Source organism: Halyomorpha halys, unplaced genomic scaffold (assembly GCF_000696795.3).
Source record: "Halyomorpha halys isolate HHAL.00 unplaced genomic scaffold, Hhal_1.1 Scaffold260.1, whole genome shotgun sequence".
Lineage (NCBI taxonomy): Eukaryota > Metazoa > Arthropoda > Insecta > Hemiptera > Pentatomidae > Halyomorpha > Halyomorpha halys.
Window position 1 is genome coordinate 912733 of NW_027112780.1, and position 19733 is coordinate 932465.

Consider the following 19733-nt stretch of genomic DNA (forward strand, 5'->3'; position numbering starts at 1 on the left):
CCGTAGACGAGGGTGGTAGGAGTTAAAGGCTGATAGGATCTCGGGGATTCTGTCAGGATTGAGGACCAGGAAGAGATCGTCCACGTACGTTTTTGACCGCACCCGGACCATATTCCATTCATCAATAGTAAAAAACCTTTTTGCATTCAGGCTCGCATGAGCCACAGGAGTAAAAGTCCTTCTCATTTCATCAATATTAATTTTCGTTGTAGAATAATTATTTATCTAATTAATGGGGGTAGCGGAGTGGCTCAGTGAGTAAAGAACTGTACAAGTAACTCCAACGACCCCGGTTCAAACCCAGTTGAGACAAATAATTATGATTTATTCTGTTACTATAGCCCTGAGTCAACGCTGTAGGTTCAGGAGCCTCATAAAGTGGGGTACCCTTAATTGGGGAACAATCCAGCGGTCGAGCATGTTCTGACCAAATCACCTCCTAGTAAAACCGTAACAGTACTTCCTTAAAATGCTCTACACCTTAAACCCTTCATGGGCTAATTTATTTTTATAGTATTTTTTTCCATTGGCGCGACTGACCGTGGAGGTCCAAGGACTTACGCGATGTACTTAAGAAATACATCGCGCGTTTCCTGACCTGGTATATATGTATATTTGAAACATGAAATATCTTAAGTGATGAAAGCGTTCAATGCTTCCAAATAGACAGTTCGTCACTAGGGATTGTATAAAGCTTGTTTTTCATACGTAGTAAAATTGAATTGTTTTTAATACATCTTTGAATATAAATGTAAAAAAAAAACAAGGTTTGTGAATTAATCTTATTTATTTATAATAACAAATAAGTGTTCTTGGAACAGCTATACTCATTTCTAAAAATAGATGTTAAAATTCAGTAGTAAGATTCATCAGAAATATTGAAGAGATTTTTAAAAAATTACATTGTGGTGGCCTGGCGTAATGTTTTATACAGTAAAAGATCCTCGATATTAAATTATGCAATTTTTAATATATTTAACAAACTGTTAGACGTTCTTTACTTCATAAAGTAGGTAGTTGCTGACACTGACAATGTAGTGTTCGAAATCTGACATCATTTCTTAAGTTCTAGTTTACAAATGGATTCTAAAAATTATTCAGTGATGGAAATAAAATTATCAAGGAGAGAATTATTTCACAATAAAAGAGAGATTTTTTTTTTAGATTTTCCTTACCCTTTGTGTAACCAGAGGAAAAATGTATTTAGAATCTCACTTTTATTCAGTCCTCCAATGCTTTGTGAAATGGGGAGGGGTGGGTGGAAGGATGATTCAGATAAAATGAAGTAACTCTAGTAGAAACCTTAGAGGATCAAGAAAGCAAAAGCTTAAAACATTTAATAAAATATTGCAATTATTTCGTCTTTGTTTTAAGTAAAATAATCTATATTAATAATTATTTGTTTTATGTAATAGTTAATACTGTCGTTTTCAAACCTATAGTAATGACATGTTAGTAATTTGGTAATATTTAAAATGCATAGATCAATTATTATTATATGGGGGATAGACCATGGAGGTCTTAGTCCTCGCGTGGTGTATTTCCTAATACATAATGCGTTTCTTGACGTGTTTTTTCGTAGGCTGGATTCGTCAGAATGTGGGCAATTAGCCTGCAAAGGAGATTAAAAACAATGACATCAATTTTTAAGGTATGGCCAAAGAAATCAGTATGCAGTTAGGGAAATAATGTAATTATTATTAAAACAAAAACATTTTATAGGTTGTCTCGTTGAAAATGGCCTGAGGGCCGAAACGTTGGAGAGTTTTTTAAAGAATAAATGTTGAGAGTAAAATGGATCAAAAATAGTGTATGTTAATAATAAAATAAGCCACTCTCATACAATCATATAATAAATAATTAATCTACGAATGCTAAATATCGATAAAGATATTTTGTTATATTCCAAATATTGTTTCTATAATTTTATATCCTTATCGATATTTGACATTCTTATTAACAAAATATCAATATTTATTTTTAAACATTCCCAGTCTTTTTGAAAAAAATATCGATACTTCGATAAAATAATATCGAAATATCTTTGCTAAACTTCAATATCGATATTAATAAGAATGCCAAATATCAATAAAGATATTTAATTATAGTAAAAATATATGTAATTTTCGAATATGGAATATGGAATATAGATACTTCTACAACAAAATAGCGATATTTCGATAAAATAATATCGGAATATTGCTGCTAACCTCCGAAATCGATAGTCATAAGAATGTTTAATATCGAAATGAATATTATATTATAGAAACAATATGTGGAAATTTCGTTTTGAAATGTTATATAAAAATTTTTAATTATCTATAACAAAATATCTATATTTCGATAAAATAATATCGAAATATCTTAGCTAAACTTCGATATCAATAATTATAAGAATACCAAAGGAATATCGAAATATCTTTGCTAACCTCAATATCGATATTAATAAGAATGTCAAATATCGAAATGGATATTTAATTACCAAAAAAATATATCTCACACGGGGCCACTCTAAAAACCTCAGGGAAAATACAGTAAGCCGCCTTAAATTAACATGAAAGGTAGGAAAGTCCGACTTTCGCCGAAGGTCATTGGACCTTCTCACCCCCTCTGAAAATAGAAGAACCAATCAAAGGACAGAAATCAAAGGAAGGAGGAGTCAGAAGGAGAGGGGAGAAAATAAGCAAAAAGGGCAGGAGGAAGAGACTTGAGGACACGTGAATACAGCTGAGAGTCTGGGACAGAAGGACAGTCTTAGAGAGTCGGACGGAGGAAGACAGTCTGAGACAGCCTAGCAGAGATGGACACTTGAAGAGAAGAGTCTGGAGGAAGAGAAAGCGGCTGAGTCATCCCTTGCAGAGATCCAGCAGCGGCAGCCGGGAGGCTGCGGAGCCAAGCTAATATGGACGCTTTGCTGCGACAACTGCCAAGCCGACCGACGTACTCTTACTTGTTTTGGTACCTTTTCTATAGTAATTTGAATGGAAATAATAGAATTAATAACTTAGACTCAGTATAACTATCAAAGATCCCAACTGGTACTTCTCAATTCATAATATAGTAATTAAAGTATAAGGAAACAAGTCTACTATGTCAAGTCTACTTCTACGATACCGTTGGAAAGGAACTCCAATGATTAATTACAGATATTCATATCTAGCATACCATGGCGAGGGGGTCTATGGTTTCTAGTGTTTGAATTAAATATAGCGCATACTTTGTCAGCCGGTTCCCATGAGGAACCGATAGAGATACATTATACAAATAAATATAAATATATAATATAAATACATGAATAGATGAATAAATTTCAATATAATACGTGTACGGGGAACCCCTAGTCGGGCTTAGTACCCCCGAAGCTCCGTACACGGCACAATATCAATGCTCGAATGGTCTTAAATTATTGAATACAATACATCGGAGTGCATATTGTCAAATATTATGAGAGGAAAATATCGATATTGCGATATTATCAGATACTTGATATCATTGAAAAAAAATATGATATTTGATATATCAGGATTTATTATTAATGTATACAATTACTGAAGAAAATTACAATAAAAAATAAGTTATATTGAAATCAAAATGAAAAAAGAAATCAAGAAACCGCTTCTGGTCCTATCCTTTTTATTTTTTTTATAATGATCGTACTTTAAAGTAAGGCGTTCAAACAAAAACTCAAATAGCCGTGAAATTAGTTGTTGTGAGCTAACGTTTCGCCCCACCTTGCAGGGCTAAAAAAAAAAGATACAAACACCTTTTTCCTTTCTTGCTCTGATTTTATTTTTTCGATTGAGCATATTGCAATAAAAAAATCAACTAAATTGTGTCAGTAAGAGACACAATCAAGACCAATATTATACCCCTGTCTGATACAAGATATAATGTTTGTTACATCATATCAAGTTACAAGTGAACAGATGTCTGCTAAAAAAAAAAAATAACTGTCTGCGTTACTATCACAATTGATTTTTTCGGGTCTGGGGGGGGGGGGTTATCAGGCGTTCACCAATTTTCAGTTTAATGAAAAAAAAAGTATATAAAACAAAATCACTTGATAGTTAACCAATGTTGAAATAAAACTTGATTGTGGGTCAATTAGGTTGATCTCATCAATCAGCCCCAAAATAAGAATTGCAGAGCGCCTACTGTCCTTAATATTTTAATATCAATTTCACAGAGTCCGCTACTGGCACACAGTTTGATACTGCTGACATTACCGTATGGGTAAGGATCAGGAACATTAATACAGTTTTCTTTATAATGGAATAAAAGCCTGGAACACCGCGAGAGCCCAAAACAAAAAGGAAAAAAATTGCAGATGGAAAAATTTTAGGCACGTAAGAAGTTTTTAAATAAACAGGAGATAGCAGAGGAGAGGAGAGAGGCCGTTGTGAATACCTAAGCCAGCTGATTCACATTTAAACAGTTTGCTTACTCAACACAAATATAATATTCGCTAGGGCTGGAGCTTTTTAGTTAGCAACAGTATCCACGACCAGAAGTGGGAGTATCTTACGATGTTTACAGCCGACTTTATTCCACTACCACTATCCAACTAGCCAAGCAATAGCGCAACCGGCATTACAGTAGAAATTTTGTCAGATTTTTACATTTTGTATGCATTTATGCAACAAATTTTAGGCATTAATAAAAAAAATCAACAGTGACCTAATAAACATTGTTAATTTTTATAGTTAGTATACATTAATTAATATTTGTCAATGTAGTGATTCTATTGCAATAGACATGAAGGAAACTATAATACGAGTACAGTGTACAATATAGTAGTGGCTAATGCCAATCAACACTAAAACGTTCTTATTTCTTTCAAAATATAACATTGAATTAAAGTTAATTCATTGAGAAAGTTTTATTTAAAGCTGTTCAATGATATTTATCGATTTTTTTAAACATAAAATTGATTTTATAAAAGTTATCTACTGGCAAGTAATGCGAATGTTTGAAAAGATAATATTATGACCTCCATTTCTTTGTAATATAAAATATCACTGCTTGAATAGTGGCTAAAGTTAAAAAAAATCGTTTTCGGATTTTTTGCTAAACTTCAATTTCTATACTTTTCCACCAGAGAACAGAAGTGTCTACATTAAACTGTACTCATTTTTTCTTAAACGACGGGATAAGTTTAGATGTTTCTTTATTTTCAAGAGGTTAGTTCGAATTGATTCTCTTTTCAACAGTGACACATTATGGTTTGCGAGATGTTTAAAGCAGTAATTTTTCATAAACAGCAACATACTTGGTACTGTACTTTACGATTATTTGAGTTGAAAACAACAGACGTATATTGTTAAATATGGCAGAAAGGTGAAGCGGGGAGTAAATGAAATTGGTAGTTCTGTGCAAAAATTCTTATAAAACAAATCAAAAGCATCAAATGACGAATTTATTTCACATTTTACAATCATAATTGTGTTGGCCAGCAAAAGAATCAATTACGGATAGATCTACAGTAATATGAAATACATAAATTTTACAAGTATAATGAAAACATATATTTAGACAGATATTGGCATATTGTTACAACTGTTTTGCGTGGCAAGAAAATTCTAAACTTAAGACGTGCCTACTCGAAAAATCATTCTTCGGTTCAATGAAAAATACAACATTCATTTTTAATAAATAACAATCTCATCCCGAAATTTAAGTATTCATTCCATAATAGCCTAATAAATTATGTGTTTTTCTACTGTAATCATTAAATACAATCAAATAATTTCTTCCGCATACTATCCTTTAATAATACTCCACTTATGTCGGTCGAATTCGTTACATTGGACCATATCTGGAAAAATGACAGAAATGGAATCCTCACCGAAGACTGAAAAGACAGGAAACTACTCGTCGATTTTGACTGATACAGCACTTACTAGACAAACGATCTAAACTTCCAACTCATTAGAAAAGACTGATCTACATGACTGTAGTAAGGCCAATCTGGACATATGGAGTTGAGCTTTGGGGCTCCACTAAATCTTCGAATTCCTCTCCTGTTCAATCCCAACAATCTAAAATCCTTCATGCTCCTTACTTTGTCAAAAGTCAAATCATCCATCAGGACTTCAATGTTCCATATGTTGCCAATTTGGCAAGAACCAGATAAGCAATCCTTCCATGATAAACTTCTCAACCACTCAAATCCACTTGTTTCTAACCTGGCTTCTTCTTTATTATCTGATTTTCCTCCATAGAGTCTGAAAAGAAGAAGCCTCGAGATTTTCTCCTCTAGAAATGTTATTGGAGTCCTATCAACAGATGGATTCTCCACATGTATCATGTCATGTTATAACTAACATCAAATGTATTTGTTGCATATACTTTTAGTACAGTTGTGAATATATACAATACTGTTATTTTTCGACTTTTATTTAAATATTGTATACTTTAAAATGAAAATATAACTTGATTTAGACCTCTTTCCTTGAAAGCAGGCATATTATTTTTGAAATGGGTGAACTACTGCCACAATATTTTTTAAAAAAATTTATATTTAATATGCTTCCTACAGTAAAATTAGTATCATGAAAGATGTACTACTGTTCAAGAAAATCAGCTATGTTTGAAAATAGCCGTTACTATGCTATTATCTTTGTATGTTTATCTATAATATATCTTCATACATTTCGGAGGATTACGAAGATTTGATAAAACAAAAAAAAACTAAAATATAAAAAGAAGTTATAATAAATTATAAAAAGAGAAATAATAGTTGATAGTAAGGTAGTAAAACTTACCAGATGACACTTCGCAAACAAGGTTGACATCCGTACCCTCGTTGTAAGGTTCGAGGAACTTGGTCTTGTCCCGCCTTTTGCCATCATATATCACGGGGACGTCCGGGGGCACTGAAACACACAGAGGGGATTAATATCCCTAACATTAATTACACATTTAAAGCTATAAATTACCAAGCTCAAACATTATCTATAAATATTATCTTTAATTAATTACTTATGCAAACCCGTAGCGACACATCAACCGCTACCGAATTTCCTGCACCGAGGGCTAAAAAGTGCTCAACACGTCTATGACCAAATATGCATTAATTTTATCGGGAAAAGTTTACAGAGTCATATAATTTGTAAACAGCCATGAACAAAAGAGTGAAGTACAACATTGAATAAAAAACTTGTTATTTCAAGCCTGTTAAGGCATCAATTTTCAATTGATCTATTTTAGATAAATTCGAAACTACATAATATATTTATGTGTATAAACTCAAAAAAAAAAGGTCATTTTTATTACTATTCTACTATTCATTTATTTTATATATATTCATACTTGAATTACTTAAATATTACAATTTGTTTTGTAATATTTTACTTACAAGTTTCTGTTACTGTTTTGAACTCAGATTTTTTTAATGTAATCTTACTGTTTATACTGTGGTATATCTTTAAAAACAATATGGTCATCACACCCTCAAATACTACCCTAATTTGAGTTGAAAGTAATGCCCGAAGATAGTAGGGTAAGATGCCCTTTTCATAGAAGGGTAAGTTAAAAGTCATAAGCGAAACTAATTCCAAAATAGCCATGGAAAAAGGAAAATATTTATTTAAAAATTTTTCATCATTCTCCAATTTCCACTACGCCTTGTTGAGTTAGACATTAAATTTCCGAAAACCTTGGGATTTTCAGTGGTATATTGTACATCTTTGATACTAATTTTATTTCTTGATTGAGAAATATTCCTTTTTTGAGTTAATTTTAAATTTCTTTCGTATCTCATATTTATCTGTTTTTAGAACAACAAACAATAAAAGATGGTTTATTATTTCAAACAAACTAAATTAAAGATACTTTAAAGAAAATGTTTAAAAATTGTGCATTTAAACTCTGTTGTGCTATTTCTTTGAGGATACAATCAAGCTGATATTGAAGGAGACTTAGTTGTATGTTGGTATAATAAGTTTAATCAAAATCCCTAACCTTTTTCGACTATATGTAAAAAATTGTAAAAGTGATTATAGTCAGAGCCAGTACGGTGAATTCAGTGAAAAAGTTGCTATAACAGCCTCGGCATTTACATCTCCTTCAATATATCATTTCAGTTCCATATTTGAGCTAGACTATTTGCATATCTACATTTTCGTGGATATTGGTAATTTTTAACATAAAACGTGTATATCCTTAGAAATTTTGGACTCAAAATATTAATACTAGTAATACTGTCCATATTATATATTTCATATCTAGACGGAAGCAAGATATAAAATTATCATAAGTAACAGTGCGCAAATAAATTATTTAGCAGTAAAATATATGTAGGCTTTGAATGCTAAAATTGTCCATAGATGTGATTTAATTATATTTCTTTTGATAAGTCGGTTAAATGTTATTAGAAGTTAATTAAAATATAACTAAAACTGAAATATTTTTCAGTTTACAGAATAATGACTAGAATGTAGAAATCTAAATGATGGAAGAATATGATATATTTATCTTCTAATTGGAAAATTACCCCAACTCATTTATATTACCATCGTTCATGAAAATGAAATGTACCAAGAATGGAATGTTGTCGAAAGGACGGCTATTTCTCAAGGAGCAGGTTTAATTGCTATCTTTTCAATAACTACCTAAAGCTTTCCATTGAGTAAATCTAGACCTCAACTCCAACTTTTGGCCATTCAAAACGTTTGCGTTGGTGGTACGAGGAAACCAATTGATCAAGGGTGAATTAGCAAAGTACTAGCAAGTGGGAGTTGAACGAGGAGCAGGAATAGACCTTTTGAAGGGACCAAAGCCTGAACTGGGATCTCTGTCAAAAGTTAGACATTTAATTTAATCGGAATGATATATTGTGAGCACTTGATTATTCCGGCTATTGTCCAAGTTCTTTATGGGGGACTTAGTTATTGGCTCTGAGTACAATTGTACAAACACCCCTAAGACCTGATTTCTCTTCCATAAGTTTTAACCATTGCAGAGCCAAGTAGAGGGGGCCAATAAGACACCACGAATAGTATTAATATTCGTGCCATATAAGGTTAAATTTTATAAATAAATTAGTTACTTAAAAAAAACTTAGAACTTATATTTAATTATCGATTATAAATATTTATTGATTTTATACTTTCCAGACTCTCGTTTATTTAAATTATATAAAATTATCCAACATTTCGGTGTAATCGTACTCTTGTATACTTGTCATTTCAGTGCGACAGCGATATAAAGTCTAGCACTTCACTTCTGTTTGTCTTTGAACAACAACAATATACCAATAATTACAGACTCATTACGCTTGTTAAAAGGTTTAGATTGTATGGATCCAGAGCATCCGAAAGTTTCCTGCATCCATTTTTACTTAAACACACTACACAATATGGGTATGTCAATTATATTGATATGGGTTCCAAGTCATGTAGGAATCGCTGGAAATGAACTGGCTGATCACGCTGCAAGAGAAGCACTCGCGCTTCCTGGACTGGGTAAAACAATTTTAACTCCATCAGAAATGACCAAACCCCTTGAAAAGGAAATCCAGGATAAATGGCAATCTGTGTGGAAAGCCTAAGAAGTAAACTGAATATTATTATGAAGGACGTCAAGCCCTGGGGTACCTCCAGTCGCAAATGCCGTAGAGAGGAGGTCGTACTGACCAGGCTGAGAATAGGTCACACGAGGCTCACCCACTCTTATCTTATTTCAAAAGAAACGCCTCCGAACTGCCAGTATTGCAACTACAATTTGACAATTAGCCATATTTTCCAAGAATGCCCATATTTTACATCACACCTCAATAGCTTAGGATTAAACCCAGATATTTCAAAAACCCTTCGACACGTTGATAAAAAAATAGAATTAGAGTGATAGTATAAAATAAAATTATAAAAATAAAAAATTACGTTAAATAAAACAAATATAAGCAAAATTAAATAAGGTATAAATGGTGGTGGTGACCAATCAAAGGTTTGCGCCACTAAACAAAACAAACAAACAAACAAACCTCTCTTCCACGGTTTTTTTTTTCTTTTAAATTCCATATAAAATTCCTGCCTAGGTGAAACTTGCTGCTATTTTCGAAGTTGGGGTTCTGGATTTTCGAAACATAATTGCCTTTTAAAAGCAATATATGTTCAATTGGGTTTACGTTGAATATGGAAGTTAGAGCTTATTCATAACTAGTGTGTCAAATTATTATTGCAATACAATATAAAAAAAAATAAAATCTTGGTCGAGCGAGCCTCAGGTAGATGGAAAGTACTCACTGAGCATTTGCACACTGTATCGCTGTGTTCTTACACTTTCTCAATGATTCACTGTAATTGGCTGATCGGAAATCATGATAAATATTAGAAGCAATGTCTTTAAAAGTACTAATTACAACCATATTTAATTGCAAATACCTTTTGTCCCCTCATTGAAATCCCGGCCTATACCGCTTGGCGTGTTGAGATCTAGTGTTGTAACCACGGCTCTAGTAAATGTCGAGAGTCATTATTAAGACAGAATCTGGACACATCTCTAAACAGCTGACTTATACCGCACATGTAGAGTTATGTGAAAACATCACTCATTTTAAAATTATAAAGTGGAGAAGTAGAATATTTTCATTTAATAAACTGAGGAGGCTGAAATAACAGCCGAAGGAATAATGTATATTTTTACGGGGATCCGTTTCATAAAGTTCTGTGTATTTAAGAGTTGAGCTTCCCAGAGACAATAGCTATTCCCCTCTCAAAGGAAACCGTTATGTTGCAAACTTAGAAGTTGGTGTCAAAATTTGAGGCCCACTTAATGCAAAATCCAGTGTATTATATAAGTTTAGCATTGAGATGTTTCTAGGAGAAAGGCGGAGTTGCCTTGTCATACAAGTTGGTGAGAGGCAAGTCTTAAACAGTCTGAACCGAGACATAAATTATGGTCTCTTTCCTTCTGCTGTCTGGAGGAATTCGAGATTTGACAAGAAGAAATAAAGTGGAAGTCTCTATTTCGAATACAGTAACAATATTCGATTGTACTTAAAGAACAGAACATTTTTTTTATTTCTGATCATTGTGAAATAAAGGCACTTTTATTTTTTAAAATTGTTTTATTTATTATCATAAGATTTGCTAAGGTAATTTTATGTTCAGAATTTTCTCTCATAGTCAAAGCCAACATCAAATTAGAACATTTCTTTTGAAATTTAGAAAATATTATAAGCCATTTTGGATGGCTGATTTTGGGAGTAGCAGTATGCCTTTTACATATAATTACCACAACGTTAAGTAGCCTTTTCTTCTTTTTTTGTTTATCAACCCGCTGCTAAAGTCAGCACAGAAAATATAATTCGCAATCACCAATTCATTTGTTTTTAAGCCGATCCATTTCATTGACTTGATAACATTGTACAAAAATAAAAGGTATTTACGGCGCTCAAGAAATGTGATCTTTCTATACAACATATGTCATGTATAGAATGTGACTTAAGAAATTTTGTCTTTCGTTCAGTATTTGAAGAGACAGTGTTAAATCCTTCCAAATTGTAATAGCTTCCTCCGGTACAAACCCATTGCTATATACAACTCATGAAAGGAAACACTCTATCCCCTTTGAGGCGATAGAGTTGCTTCAGTTTCTCACAAAGCTGTTGATGTTTCCTATTTATTCTTTTCACTTACAACGTAGAACATGTTTTCATCGTTGAAGACTCCTGTTTCAATGGATATAGCTGCCTTTGTAACTTCTACAGAGCTAAAATATCCGGTTTATTATTACACCATCTGATCGTTGATTCCAATCAAAGGGACATAATTGTGCAGCAGTGCCTGAGGAACTTGACAATAGAACTCTGTTCATGCCTCAGTAAATATTTGGAATTTGGTAAGATTGGTGAACAATTTTAATGCAAAACTAATATGCCTTTCAAGGTATGCAACTGTTAATCAAATGAATATCTAGGTTAGGTTTATGAGATTCTACAAAATTCTAATACATCGCAGGGCATGAAATTTGTACCAGTGGACACATTTATGGTTTATCTGCCAGGTAGCGGACATCAATGTATTTTTTGATGATGAAAATAAATTTTAATATAAAAAATAATCACTAAAAACGTGTTATAAGTGAAGCTAGCTGTAGTGCCGCGATAGATTCAGACGTTTATCACGCTAGACCTGTTTTTGTACTACCACGACAGTATATTTTATCGTGGCAATAAGTATAATACAGTCGAAAGTATGACACTCGCTGCTATAATAACTTTCATATGACGGTAGCAAAATTGCCTTAAAATGCTCTCTTACATCTGTTGAAAGTAGTACTGTCATGAAAGTAGGTTCACTCCCACGAAATGTACTGTCAACTATCACACTACACACAGACAGTCTAGAATGGTTAGTAAAAAATAAACGTTCAACAAAATGTAATCCAAAATAATTCTTATAGGAAGATTAATAGTTGGCCGTATGTTATTAGTTCTGGAGATTTTAGAGTTCCTTTTTTTCCTTTCTCTCTCTATGTTTTTACTTTTTGAACTATGTTATTGTTTCCATTGTCATGCTTTACAATGAAAAAAGAAGTTTTTTTTAGAACAAATACTTTCTACTATAAAACTGCAAGTATATATACTATGTACTTGTAGTTTTATATTTAAGATTAATAACTATTAAAATTAAAACTATTTAGGATTTGAAGTAGAGGTAGGTTTGCTTAGGTTTTTCAAAACCAATTCAGTTCTGGCACAAACCTGGAGTTAGTTGATTCACAATATAGAACACACTGTAATAGATAAGTGAGAAATGTTTTTAGTAAGCAATGTTTTAATTGTAATAGTTATTAATCATTAATTACACTATGCACTTTTTTGTTTATATACATTTGTTATATTGTGTTACCACTGTATTGCAGTATTGCTTCCTGTCAATAAAGTAATTCTCTCTCTTAAGGTTTTTACTGTTTTGTACTTTTTGTTAACGCTACTCTGGCTATCATCATATAATGAAAGGAATGCTTATTCGAAGCTTTTCAATATTTTTTATCGATTAATATTATTAAATTAAAAAAAATTAACGGTTATACAATAAATAATAAAATATCCAATAAATATTATCGTTAAATTTGTTGAAAAAAAATAATAACAGTAGCAGAAAATGGTGGTATAGGTTTTATCAGGCGAGCAGATCTGAAGATAGTGCTCATAATTTTAAATAAATACTTTTTCTTTTTTTTATATATTTGTTAGAATAATACAATCTGCCACAAGTTAGGTATGTAAATAGGTATTAGGGATGTATGTATACAATCATACCATGCATACATACTAACTAAAAATAAAAAATTAATAAATAATAATAAGAAAATAAATGAAATAATTTAGTATAAACCAAAATTATATTTACACATCATAATTAAACATAGGCGGATAACCGAGTAATTAAATAAATAAGTTGATCATATTGGGGAAATTTAATTAGTCCTTTCGGCTTGTCTTGTTATTTCATTCATCAGAACCCCCAAAAGGTCTATTTATATACTTGAATTAAACAGTAAAAGCTAATAAAGTACGCCTGTCACGAAACAGAGTTTAAAGTCCTTCTACAACCCTGATAACAGAATATATCAACTTTTTTTATAGATTGTCGAATATAGTAAGCTGTTTGTTTATATTTCACTTTGCCATCTCATTTAGGCACATAGTATAAGCCCTGAAAGTTATCACTAAGCTGTTTCTAGAGTGCTGTTTCAAATTGGGGTCCCCTCAAGTGTGTCATGGAGTAACTGTATAATGTCCTCAGTAAGTCGATCCTAGCACCACTAATTACACACTATCACCTTCCGTCAGTTCCTAACTTAATTTAAACTTCTCAGTTAGTTTCCGGTATAGATGTATGTATATGTGTGTGTACATATACATATATATATACATGTATATACATGTATACCGATAACTTATTTTTTTACTGTTGTATGTATTACATTTTTAGGGGTCTTGAGGATCAGTCAATAATATAATTTTATTTAGGCCATGTTTCGCTACTTTATTGTTTGCCTTATCATGTCCAACAATGAAAAAAAAACAGTTTTACAGAACAAATACTTTCTTCCAATAATTATTAGAAAACTACGAGTACATAGTGTGATTAATGATTGATAACTTTTACAATTAAAACATGACTTGGTAAAAATATTACTTTGAGTTGTCTATTCCAGTGTGTGATTCAACTCCGTATTTGTGCCAGAACTGAAGAGGTTTTGGAAAACCAAAGCAAACCTACCTTCATTTCAAAAACTATTCAGTTCTGGAACAATCCTGGAATAATGAGAGGAATAAAAGTTTTAAAAACAATTTTCTTTTCTCATTTTATATAGTGATTACTATCAATGTACAATCTGTTAACATAATTATGATTAATTTAAATCTAATACATCAATACATGTAATTTATATATTTCTGATAAAATAACTTGTAGATGGATTTGATAATAAATAGTTTGTCCGAAACGTCTTCTGATATACAGACATAGATAAAGTAAGAAATATCAAGGGTTCTGATTGAAAAGAAAATAATAATAAGAAGAAGAAAATTATAGCAACTTCTGTTGAGAAAAATATTTAAATAATTTAAATTAATATTTTAATTAGCGTTAATTGCTAATGTGTAATAAATTTAAAATTAAATTATCTCTTTCTAAGACACCATTCGAAGAAATAATAAGTTCCATCAGATAAGATTTTCATCAAAGTGTTATCTTTCCCTTAGTAGATAAGTGTAAGTTGATACATCCACTTATCCGTCCTGGATACAATACACCCAATTACAGATCTGTAAAAATCCAGGACTGAGGATCAAGGGCAGGGATTTGTATTACTTGATTTATTTAGTAGGACGTGTGGGTAGATTGTGCTATCTCGGGTCGCAAAGTTTTTCACTTTATCTCGCCTGTTTAGTAGAGGCAGATCTTAAATCATAATAGAAATTCAAACTTCAGATGTTATTCATTTCATCCTTGGAGAATATCCCAACTTCTATTGAAAAAATATAACTATTCCTTGAGATGAACAGCAACTGTTACTATGTATAATATTCAATAATAATTGTTTTGGTTTTTTACTTGAATTAAGTTTGAAGTTTTAAGGCAAATAAACAAATATGAGAGCAAACAAGTATTTTAAATTGTTTTGAGAGACTCTAATTAATTTTTAGAAATAATAATGCTAAAAGTAACTGTAACACTGTTTTTTTTTTAACGAAAGCTCCTGTTATATTATTATTTTGTTATATTATAAAAATTTCCAAATAAATGGAATAAGATTGTCAAAGAGAATAAAATTGACAATTTTACTTATTTTTAAATAAATTGGGAAAAATAGTTATAATATATTGTATCTAGTGAATAGAAGATTATTCATTGTAAAAGAGCAAAAAAAATGTTGTTATATCATGTTAATATATGTAGTATATATATGTCCGATGATGGATTTATTGATATCCTGTGTTTTACAGCAATCTAATGTATTTGGCCAGCACAGCTAAATAAAGCATTTTTCCTTTCCTACATATATATCTGCATACACTTAATTATAGAACTTATAAGAACACTTAAGACAACACATCTTATATTAACAGCATGAAAACGACTAATCTGCTTCTGTCTAAAATTTTTTTTTTCGTTTGATAGTACAGACCAAGAAGAACTTTTTTACATATATCTATTGCTTACGTTCGGGGGAGGGAAGGGGTTAAGAGAAGGAAAGCTGAGATAACATCACTTAACTTGCCACAAAGGATTATCTTCATGGTACAGCTATAGGTCGCACAAAGGTTCATAAACGGCTTTCAGGAGCCAACCCTGTGCTTCCTTCCCACTGAATCACTCAGGTTCAAGAATAGCGACAAATCGGCCTAGATCCAAGAATCATGTCTGCTTTGGGTCAACAGGCATACGAGCACTTAAATTTCTCTCTCTATAGCAAACTTACATGGACTAAACTTCCGAGGTGGGCATCTAATATCCTGGAAAACTATAAACATTTATCAGTCTTTTAATAATTTTTATAATAAAGTTCCATCGAGTTTTATGACCGTGAAGGCTTACTCGCTAACACTCTTAGCGCACGTCGTTCTTCAGAACAAAAGTGTAGTGACGTTTAGTGCTACGTACCACGCAATTCTTTGTAATTACATTTAGTAAATTCTAAAAAACGGCAAGAATTTTGATGTTATTTTTAAATTTAACAAATCATAAATATTAATTTACAGAATTCAGAGCTTATAAAAAAGTGACCATAAAGAAAAACCAAAAAAATGACACATTTTCTTTTTTTCGAAATGAGCATACAGAATCAAAGGTAGAGAGTCAGTCAATAAAAGCAGTCATGGCTCAGCTAATAATGGGGCATATGCAAAAAAAGTACATAGCGGAATACAAACATGACGAAAGCAAGAAGAGAATTGAACGGAGCAACGTGCTGAATTCACGTGAGGTTTCTCTGTGAAAGTGATATAAAAGAACTAATAGTAAATTAATAATTAAGGAAATTATTTGTTAATGAAAATTGTTTAAATTACATATGAAGCAGAGATTTATCTATTACACTTACTGATCGTAATTCTTCAATTGTTTAACAAACCCATTAGACCAATAAAGTTATAATTTGTTTTAATTGGGTACGAACTTTATGGATACCCAGGTGGCATCTTTTCAAATTATGAATTGCCACATTTCTATGTTTATTATTATGCTTTATCAGTAACGTGTTTAGTAATGATATAATGGAAGCGTTTTCGGAAAAATTACGCTAGTCCGAAAATTCTGGAAAAGAGAAAAAACAAATCTTCACATAAGTAACTAATTTTTATTTCTATGTATTCTCTATACATCGCGTTGGTGTTCAGAACTAAATTAGAGACATTGAATTATGCCATTTACATGTCGAAAAGAAAAATTCATTGGCAGCTTTCGCGAAATTTAATAAAAAAAAAACACTAGTCCTCTATACGTGGCGTAGAGATGTTATCTGTTTACAGTGATATTTCTTCAACAACTATTTATAAAAAAATATATAATGTGAAATGTATAATGTTGGGAACAGCATTTTACTGACAGACAATTTGCTCAGTGCAACTGTCACTTTCTAAAACTAAATCATCCACTAATTATTTTAAGTTACCTCATGGGGACTTCATTTTTCAGGGACAGCTTTATGAAGTACCATGGTGTTTTGCTAGAAACATTCCAGATATTTACAATTCAAGTTTTTTGCAGAATAGGCAGCTATTTCAAGCGCCCTGCTAACTACGAAAAGTGCTATTCTGGATTTTCTTACCCAAAATGTATTTTATTGAAGATGTTGAAGTGAAAAAACTTCCATTTAGAATGGTATCAATATTCTATATTTGTTGTACTATGTTTAGGGGTTACCCCATATTCATCTAATAATATACCTACAATTACAACAATTTAAACACCATTTCCAACATTTTTTTTATATGTATCCAATTAAAACCTTATAATCACTTTTACCTCATTTTGTCAGGTGCATCTATTCCTTATTGAAATATTGTCATATATACACATAAATGAAAATTTACAATATAACATTATTTAAAGAACATCTAACTACTTCTCCACCCATTATCTGTCCCCTTTAGCACAAATCAATGTTAAACTATACTAGATATTATCTCTTTGTACATACCAATATGCTTATGTGCTGTTTTTTTTTAACTCCTTATTGATATGTCTATATTTATCTATTATATTTATGTATACATTTTTCTATTCAAGTTGAAAATTATGGTTTTAAATTGAATAATTTTATTTCTAAATGTTTTTCCCGATTCATTATGTCTCTACTTAAGGCGATTTATTTAAGTTGTTTTTATCTGTTATTTAGTTTTCAGGATTGTTGATATTTTTAGTTATGTGAATTGCTTCTAAGATCCTTTTGGTTTCTGTGATGTTTATTATGGTGGGATGATTGAAGTCAAATTTATGATTAGCCAATACTGTGCAATTTATATTCTTAACATTTTTCCAGTCTCTAATATGTTGTTTAATCCTGGTTCCCAGTTGTTTTGTCTCTCCAATATATATTGTTTCACATTCAAGCCTATATTGGATTTAGATTTATCATTTTATCTAATTTGTCTGTCATGTTATATAGTTGGCGTTGCTGCTTGACGCTATTGTATAAACCTGTTTTAATATTAGTATTCTAATGTTTTTTTTGTTTCAATTTTTGTGCTATTTTTTATAGATTCTGTGTGATTTGCTGCGTACTATTTTTCGATTTATTAGAGTCGTGGGGTTCCCGGTAGAAAGCTCAGCATTATATATCACTGATTGCATTTGTTGAGAGCATTGCGCTATCTCGAGAACACTGTGGAGGCATGGGGCAGTGACACATGGAAGTAGGACCCAGACGGACATTCGATTAAGGTAGGAAAGTAGGGAAGGGGTAAGTGTTGCAAAACAGAAGCCGAGCCCTGCCCTATCTCCTCGACCCATCAGCTGACTCGGCAAAAACATATCTTAGCGGTAACAGTGGCCCGCTGAGGTGCTGGCAACCCGACTCAGATCGCTAGGCCACTTAAGATAAGCCCCTCCTTAGGGTCACCCTTAATTAACCAGTGATTTTTGATTAGCTGATAGTAGGGAAAAACTACGCAACCTGCATCCTCATGCCTCTAATACACAACAATTGCACGAACCGGAGATTCTCTAGGAAAACTCATAGTTAATTTTTATATATTTAAAAAAACTAAAAAAAAAAACACAGGATTAGGGCCGTATCATGTGGTTCTCATATTTTCAAGCGCAGGAAAGAGTATCTTGCTATTAGCATAAGAAAAGTTTGCCTAAGGCCATATATTTTCATTTGTTTGTGAATTTTTATTCATGATTAATATTTTTACTTCAGTTTTTTCCTCCTTTTTTTTTATTTTAAGCCGTAATCTGGACAATACAGATTATCCTTATTTTATGAAAATAAAGTTTGTAACTTCCTCTTCCGAATAACATTGGAGGAAAACCTTGGTAATTTTCCATTGGCTGTTGAAGTAAGATGTTTGTCTAATATTCCAGAAAGAGAATTTTAACAAGAAGTAGCTCTTTAGAACATTATTGAGAAAATTTTTTTAAAAACTGAACTAAATTTTAACTATCAAGCAACAAAAAAAAAATTAAAAAATTGACGTTCTAAACGACCAATCCATGAGTAAAAAATTTCATTATTTCTTGCATGCTGAAGTTTTAACGCTAAAAATTAGTATGTTACATTATTTTCAAGAAGTTGGCGTGGGTCTGTAATATCTGAAAAGTATGCACAAATATTAGAATGGATATTGAATTCTTGGATACAGCACAGAGACAATGAGAAAATACTATAGATGATTCAGTGGAATCGATATAAAACCCTGGACCATCTATGACAGCGGAGTTTGTATACTCTGCAACGTCAGGAAGATGTTTTTCACTTCTTAGCAGTTTGTCCTAGTATGAGAAGAAACACGTTCTGGTACGCGTTTTGGTAAGAACGCATTAGTAGAAAATGGAGAGAACATTAATTTATTAAAACAATGAATGTAAAGAAAGCTATAACTTTTAAGTATGATTACTCACTTTAGACAAAGTGTTAATGTTTATCATGTTTCCTTTATTTTCTTTAAATTTAAAATAAATCAAACATTATATTTTTGTATCTCCATATGATTAATGCAATTTCTTACATACTGCAAATTTATTCCACTTTAAATTAAACTATTTTAGGTT

General features: G+C 31.6%; 1 protein-coding gene across 2 annotated transcripts in view; it reads right to left on the reverse strand.

Moving 5' to 3' along the window:
• The window catches only part of LOC106680401 (nephrin), a 233905-nt gene that overhangs the window by 105351 nt on the left and 108821 nt on the right, over positions 1-19733 (reverse strand). For both annotated transcript variants that reach the window (XM_067050553.1, XM_014420097.3), the window contains exon 3: positions 6765-6875. In XM_067050553.1, the coding sequence (XP_066906654.1) occupies positions 6765-6875 (111 nt within the window). The remainder of the gene's footprint in view (positions 1-6764; positions 6876-19733) is intronic.